The 8,100-nt window shown below is 41.4% G+C and overlaps 1 protein-coding gene across 1 annotated transcript; it reads left to right on the top strand.

The window, feature by feature from the left end:
• Window positions 1-671: 671 nt before the first annotated feature.
• On the top strand, window positions 672-6,567 carry LOC310934385 (serine/threonine-protein phosphatase 2A 55 kDa regulatory subunit B delta isoform). Its single transcript, XM_083898097.1, has 10 exons — window positions 672-824; window positions 1,030-1,104; window positions 2,687-2,784; window positions 2,872-3,037; window positions 3,137-3,249; window positions 3,330-3,507; window positions 3,622-3,786; window positions 4,290-4,459; window positions 4,774-4,865; window positions 4,989-6,567. The coding sequence occupies exons 1-10, from the start codon at window positions 818-820 to the stop codon at window positions 5,266-5,268; spliced, it is 1,344 nt and encodes a 447-aa protein (XP_083754223.1). The 5' UTR covers window positions 672-817; the 3' UTR covers window positions 5,269-6,567.
• Window positions 6,568-8,100: the final 1,533 nt, after the last annotated feature.

Below are 8,100 nucleotides of genomic sequence, written 5' to 3'. Positions count from 1 at the left end.
AGATAGATAGATAGATAGATAGATAGATAGATAGATAGATGTTTTTTAGTCCAGAGCAACAACACAAGACATTGCCCAACAAACATGAAATGCCACCATTTCTCCACTAGATGTCACTCATTGACCATACAATACAAAGCTGTGATCCATTGTGTTGTAAAAGTGTCATATAAAGGCTTCATTTTGGAGGGGTTTAGGACATTCTTTACAGCAACAATATTAAAAGTGTGGGGAAAAAAGTTTTGTTATATTCATAATTTGTAAATAGTTTTTCTCCCCAACTATTTATATCAGGTACATCACATTTGTTGCACAAAACATGGTATATAAACACAACACTGGGGTTAATGTTTGTATTGTGTGGCTGTATTTATTTATTTCTCTTTGTTTGCTAATTATTTGATTCAGCTTTTATCAAAGAACCTTCCCACTCGTCCATCCGTCATCAAAGGACATACTCACTTATATAAAACACATTCCATTCTCTCACTCCTCATACAGAATAAATAAATAACATTTTAATATTTTTTAAAAAACAGAGCAGGTGAAGCAGAGGCTGAATGCGGATTTGGTGAATTGATGCTCGGGAAGATGAAGGAGTCAGGATGTGGCATGTGTGCATGACGTCATTTCTCCATGTACTGTGCGCCATTTTGGAAGAGGGGGAAAAAAATCACGGATAATTTCCGTGGTCTTGACAGATCCGGAGCCGAAGTCTAAACACCTCATTGTGGATGCTATCTGTCTCCCCGAGCGACCCGTGTTATCCCATCCCGGTGCTGGAGGCTGTGGACAGCAAGAGCTGCTAAATGAAGCAATGGCGGGTAAGCTAGTTCTTTTGAAAGGGGACGGAGAAGGATCCACCTCACTTGGTTGTGTGTGATGGCCTGATTCTGCACGTTAGCTTAGCCGCGGCGCTAGCGCTGGCGAGCTAACATGCTAGTTGTCAAAGCTGCCGCTGTCAGGTCGTTTTGTCCGAGAGACACAGACTAACGATGTGTGGGGTTTTGTTTTGTCTTGTTTCCACAGGGGTTGCAGGAGGCAATGATTTCCAGTGGTGTTTCTCTCAAGTAAAAGGAGCGATAGATGAAGATGTTGCGGAAGGTATGTGGCTAATGTTAGCTCGGCTGCTAGGCTACAGCGGTGGGCAGCTAGCAGGATGGTCCCGTGATGATGGTGATGCTTTGGTGGGGGGTTTCGTTGGGGATGCGCGGTAGCTGGGTGACCACACATGTTTGAGCGTGAAGCAGCTGCCGCGTATGCGTGTGTGTTTGCGGGTCGGCTGCACAAACGCCCTTACCCTCTGTAAATGACTGAGCCGCTAGCTAGCTAGCTGTATGCTAGGCGGCGGCTAAGCTATTAAAGGGGAGCGACCCTGTGCGTGACGTCAATGTGCTGCGTCCATAAACTGTCAGAGTGACATCATGCGTGTTTTCCTTCATTCATTCGTAACATGGAGGTATGGCAAGCCTTATTAACATGTACACTAATTACAATTGAATACATATGTGTCTTAATTTTAACTAGTCGTGATTTCATTGTGACTAGTATGAATTCTAGCTGAAGATATCTGTGACTCATCCTAGTCAAAACCACAGTTACAGGTATCTGTAATTCAGTTTTTCACTAGTCAAATTTATGTCAGATATTCCAAATTCAGTACTTACTAGCCAAAAGCTTTTTCCATTCACATGTATGGGGTTTGTTATTGGTATCAATCCACTTGTGTATATAACATCATTATGACTAGCCGTAAGTCACATTCGAGATATCTACAACTTCATTCTGACTATCTGAAACTTAATTCAAGACTGCTAAAAAGGATAATGAAGATATCTTGAACTTGATTTATGACTTGTCTGAAAAATGTTGTAGATATTTGAGGGTGAAATTAGAGATATTGACAGTTTATATCTACAATCTCTATTGTACATAGATATCTATAGATCTATAATGACAAACCTAATACACATGAATACACAACTGGTAAAAACTGAATCGCGGACATAACTGTAGTTTTACTGTACTAATGGCGTCACAGATATTGGTAGTGAATATCCTGTCTACTGATTGAATGTTAAACAACACTTGCCATAGTCATTGTGCCATATTGTTGTCATTCGCCATGTGTAGCACCAAAAAAGTAGCATTAAAAAAGAGGTCACTCTACAATGCAATTTGGTCCGCGATAACGATACTGTGATTCTTAGATACTCTATTGCAAAACTATAGCAATTTATGATAAATCATGATGTATGTGTAACAGAACAGGAATGAAATGTATTTATTTACAGTTTTTGTATTTATTCACAACAAAAGATCTGAGACTGAGAATGCCATGCAAAGTGCCCCAGCCAGCAAACAGCTGTTTATAGCCAGCAAATGGAAGCCTTGTTTACATTTTTAACCACTGATATGTCAGACACATTTGATCAACACTGCCTTTAGCCAATTGTTTGTTAGACCATAAATGTTAGGCCTGTGTTCCAGTGCAACTGCAAAAAGGAGGACTGACTGGGTTATTTAAAATCAGGACTGTCTGGCCTAAATCCGCACTTATGGCCACCCTATGTGCAGCAGTTAGCATGCTTGTAGCTGTCACAGGGGAGTCAACATGGAGGGAGGGAGGGAGGAAGCTGAGCCATGAGGGTCTGACTCACTCAGTCTGCTGTGTGTACATTTTCAGCTGACATAATCTCAACCGTCGAATTCAACTATTCTGGAGAATTGCTTGCAACTGGAGATAAAGGAGGCCGAGTAGTGATTTTTCAACACGAACAGGAGGTAAGAGCTTCTATTTCTGTGTTGGCGTATGGAGCATCACACTGAGAATGTTGTGACTTGACATTTACTTTTTTTTTTCTCTTCCAGTCTAAGAATCGTCCACACCTGCGCGGGGAGTACAACGTCTATAGCACTTTTCAGAGTCACGAGCCAGAATTTGACTATTTGAAAAGTTTAGAAATAGAGGAAAAAATAAATAAAATAAGATGGCTACCCCAACAAAATGCTGCTCACTTTCTACTTTCGACAAATGGTAACGATTCTCTTTTAATCTACTTAATTCCCCCCCCCCCCCAAAAAAAAAGCTTGTGTGTGACTGTTTTTTTTCCTTCTTTATTTCCTTTGTTGCCAGATAAAACTATCAAATTGTGGAAAATTAGTGAAAGAGATAAACGAGCAGAAGGTTACAACCTGAAAGATGAAGACGGACGACTCCGAGACCCCTTTAGAATCACCTCTTTACGGGTATGTGACAAGCCTTGTTGGTAAATGTAGTTTTTAATTTGTTTTTTAATAAACTTAAAGGAGCATGTCATGTGTTACAGGTACCAGTGCTGATGCCAATGAACCTCATGGTAGAAGCGAGCCCGCGGAGGATCTTTGCAAATGCACACACCTATCACATTAATTCCATTTCTGTAAATAGTGATCATGAAACGTACCTCTCCGCAGATGACCTAAGAATAAACCTATGGCACTTGGAAATCACAGACAGAAGTTTTAGTATCCTTTTTCCCACACCTGAAAGCAGACATTAGTGTGTGTCCTTTATCTGCCAGCTGTGCTGTGTCACTGTAAAAACATGAAACGTTGTTCGCCTTAACAGTGCGTTCCCAGATATTGTAGACATCAAGCCTGCCAACATGGAGGAACTGACAGAAGTAATCACAGCTGCTGAGTGCCATCCACACCAATGCAATGTATTTGTGTACAGCAGTAGCAAAGGAACCATCCGCCTGTGTGACATGCGAGCAGCGGCGCTCTGTGATCGGCACTCAAAGTGTAAGTACCCTCATTGTCTTCAGTGTTAAGTTAATTCATTTAAAATTAATTTTTTTCTTTATATTAACAGATTAAATTCATTTGTTAAATATCACTTGACCACCAAGTTTGAAGATGATCGCACTAAAGCTCCAGTTCAAGTTCGTTCAAATACCATTGGTGCAAAATTGGCAAAAAGTGAACGTTCAATCCAAAATGGCAGCCTCCATGTTGCGTTTGGATCATGATCATACTGTAACAAAAAACTAGTCCCGGCCTTTTACACGCGTCTACTGATTTCCGTGCATGTACGATAAACCTGCTGATCAGGCCAAATTTAGACAGTGGGCGACGCAGTCATTTGCCCCTCCCACATTCATTTGGTGGGAAAAACGAGAATAATAACTCCTTCAGTTTCTATAGGCACCCTAATCGTTTTCTTTTTTGTATATTATCAACTGTAATACAACTATAACAAATACTAACAACTGAGGGTTCTTGTTTTTCTGTCTTCTCTTTTAAAGTCTTTGAGGAGCCCGAGGATCCGAGTAGCCGGTCCTTTTTCTCTGAGATAATCTCCTCCATCTCGGACGTGAAGTTCAGTCACAGCGGACGCTACATGATGACACGTGACTACCTCTCCGTCAAAGTTTGGGACCTCAACATGGAGAACAGGCCAGTGGAGACGTATCAGGTGCGTAATCATACTCTCCGAGTGACGTGGGAAAAACATTATAGCAGAAGCTTTGTCTTCTGGAATTGTCATTCTGTGCTATAATATCTCTGCTGTGCTGCTTTATAACTAATATTTATATATTTAATGAATCACTTGCAAGTTGCTCGTCAAATTAGGTGTGTTTTGTTGATCTGAGGGAGATTATTCTAAACTTTTGAGGCACAATTCTTGTGAAGTGAAAACTTGGGAGTAAATGTGAATAATCATGTCTATAAAGAAGCAGACAAAATGCTCAAGTGAATATGTAACTAAGTCCTTTTGTTGTGCTTCAGGTCCATGAATACCTTCGCAGTAAACTCTGCTCCTTGTATGAAAATGACTGCATCTTCGACAAGTTCGAGTGCTGCTGGAATGGCAGTGACAGGTAAGAGTGCAGATGTTGCTCCTGTGTGAGCCCAGCTATTATTTTGAAAACCAAAAGTTATGTTTTCGCAGTATGTGTCTACGCCGTCACTCAGTGTAATTTCTCCTCTCTCCCCCCCATCAGTGCCATCATGACCGGCTCCTACAACAACTTCTTCAGAATGTTTGACCGCAACACCAGGCGGGACATCACACTGGAGGCGTCCCGGGAGAGCAGCAAACCACGGGCCACGCTCAAACCTCGCAAAGTGTCCACTGGCGGCAAGAGGAAGAAGGATGAGATCAGCGTGGACAGCCTGGACTTCAACAAGAAGATCCTCCACACTGCCTGGCATCCCAAAGATAACGTGATAGCCGTGGCGGCCACCAACAACTTGTACATTTTCCAGGACAAAATCAACTAGAAGATGTGGGGCTCCAGAGGATAGGGCTTTTACCATACCTGTGTAGTTAAGCCTACTACTTGTCTATCTGTATAAGAAGAAACAGCCTCGTTGTCCTCCTGGTGAAGAGTCCGAAAGCACGTGTCTACTTTTTTTGCCACAGGAGGTTGATCCATAGGCCTGTTTTATTTTGAGTCTGAGCTTAGGTTGTTTTTGCCTGTGGCACCAGGGCAATCAACATGCCCCACCCCCTCGACCCAGAAACCCCGATTTTTGGGTCTAATTGACGGAATGGCACTCCCTCGAGGTCAAACTCTTGAACGTTGGTGTTTGTGTTGACATTTTAAGCCTTCATTTCATGAATTAACAGAACTCTGGAAGCCCTTAAAATGACGTCTTGTCAAAGTTGTAACATCATTTCAAAGATTTTTGGGCACTTCTGAAGCACGGATTAATGGCTAATGAGCCTAACTGTAACATTCCCCCATTGGCCATGTATTCAGGCCAAACTACTGGTGGAAGAGGCCCTGAATTTGGAAAGTGGACTTGTTTCTTTTCTCCCCCACCCTCCCCTCCCTCTTCTTACTTTACCCCCAGTCAGTACGGTGACATAATTTCACTCACTGTATCTACTCAAGTACACCTTGTCATCCACATAATAAAAGAAACTAAAACTACAGATGTGTTTTTAAATTTTAGAAGTATGTATTAAAACATGTTTATTGCTTTGCATGTTTTTATGTTGTAGAGAGGTGGAGAAAAAAAAAAAAAAAACCTTGAGTCACACCACTGTCTTTTGAGCAGATCTCAAGCAAAACCTGTTACTGAAACACTACTTGGGGGCAACCCGTTTCAGAACCACTGTAAGAACCAATAACGTGTTTGTGTCGAGAGATTAATTTCGAGTTTTTGACCCTGTTTTACGACACGGGCTGGAAAGAACAATGGCACAATATGGGGCCCAGGACAAAGGGAATCTGCAGCCTTAATACCTACTTCTATCAGTGACAGCTACGAGTTTATGTCCCCAGACCTTTTACGAACCTCATGTGCATTATTTGTAAATCATATTTTATAGTTATGTCCTCATACACTGCTGCTATAGGTGGCTGTCTATGAAAACGCATAAAGGAGGAGAAATTGCACACCATACGGTTTATGTGATAGAGTGCCTCCAAATCATGTAATAAGTAGGAAATTCAGGCAGGTCTCATACATGTGCCCTTATTCATTCATTAGGGATGTCACCCAGGAAATTTGAACCGCGTACTGCAAATGTGGACCTTCTCTCTCTCCGTAGTTGTGAATGCAGAAATGAAAGTTGACCACACAAAAACCCTATACTGACGACATTAAAACAAACCCATAATAATGCATTGTCTTTTGTCCATTGATTCCTAACACAGTGGCAATGTATTCACTTGTTCATTATTATTATTATTATTATTATTACTTTGACCAAAGTTCAATAAAATTTTAATTGTGTTTAATTGTGCCAAAGCTGATCTGCTCATGTTGTCATGTGGCCATTTATCTCTTGACTTCTGGCATCAAAGAGGCATTTTCACCCAGAGATCTGCCGCTCACTGAACTTTAGAGATGGTAGAAAGTAAAAATCCATAGAGATCAGCAGCTTTTATGAAGCATTCAGTCTCTTTACCCTTTTCTGTCTTACTCTGATACTCGGTTTGAACTTCAATAGGTCGTCTTGGTTACGTTTCTAAATGCACTGAGGAACTGCTGTTTGATTCACGAGAAGTAGAGTTAGTTTTATTTGCACACACACACCAGTTAATTTGACTGCTGCCCACTGATGTTGGGGATTGGGTGCCTTGCTCAGGGGCAACCCAGCCCTGGACACATCCTAGGATTTGAGCTGGCAACCTTCCAGTTACAAACTCAATTTATTTCCTCTTGGCCATTGGCTAAACTTAACCTTATAAAGTAGATTTTTTTTTTAGTGTAATTGTATTTGTTAATTTTTGTGTCGGACACATGGTGGAGTAGTGGTTAGCACTGTCGCCTCGCAGCAAGAAGGGCCAGGTTTTGCGACCCGGTCTGACCGTGTGAGTGGGTTTTCTCCCACAACTGTGATTCTGACCTTTGAACTGTGGGGGGCAGTATTACACCTGTCAGTGTACGGCCTGCCGGAAATCACTCGAAGACGAAGAATTTAGTCTCTGGTCGTGTGCTCGTAATATTTTTGAAGAATAGAGCATTATACATTTTGACGTCAACAAAATGGTCATAAGTGCTGTATTTAAAAAGTTGCCTTTTACATTGTAAAGAAAAAAAAACGTTAATAACTGACTTCAGGAAGTCCCGTCATGCAACACCCGGGGCCGGAACCAATTCAACGCCATCATGGGGAACGGAAGCCAAGCCGTTTTTTTCAAATTCATGACCGTCCGTACATGACACATCGCCGGATGTTTTCATATAAGAAAAGAACATGGTGGTTATTATCTCTCGCAAACGGGAGAACTTTTTACCGCATCTCTCAAAGCTTGCAGGAGGCAGCGGTTGAATCTCTTAAGTAAAAACGCTTAAAAGCAAGACGAAGAAGTGCTGGGAACAAACACCGGATTCCACCTGTGGAGTGACCACTTCATATCAGGTACAGAACCAAATGCTAACTAACTAACTTTAATATCTTGTTTATTTAACTTGCTTTGTTTGTGATGTAACACGTGTTTGTGGGGGGGGAAATGAGGGGAAGTTGTTTTTTTTATTAGTATTTTATGAGGTCCCTGAGAAGATTAGCAACTACCATAGTGTAAGCTAATGGGGATTCAAACAAAACAAAGAATAATCAATCCACACTTGTACCTAATAAAGTGGTCTGCAAGTGTA

This window comes from Microchirus variegatus (genome assembly GCF_963457635.1).
Source record: "Microchirus variegatus genome assembly, chromosome: 11".
Lineage (NCBI taxonomy): Eukaryota > Metazoa > Chordata > Actinopteri > Pleuronectiformes > Soleidae > Microchirus > Microchirus variegatus.
The sequence above is the reverse complement of the archived record's forward strand: the minus strand, read 5'-3'. Positions and strand labels throughout refer to the sequence as shown.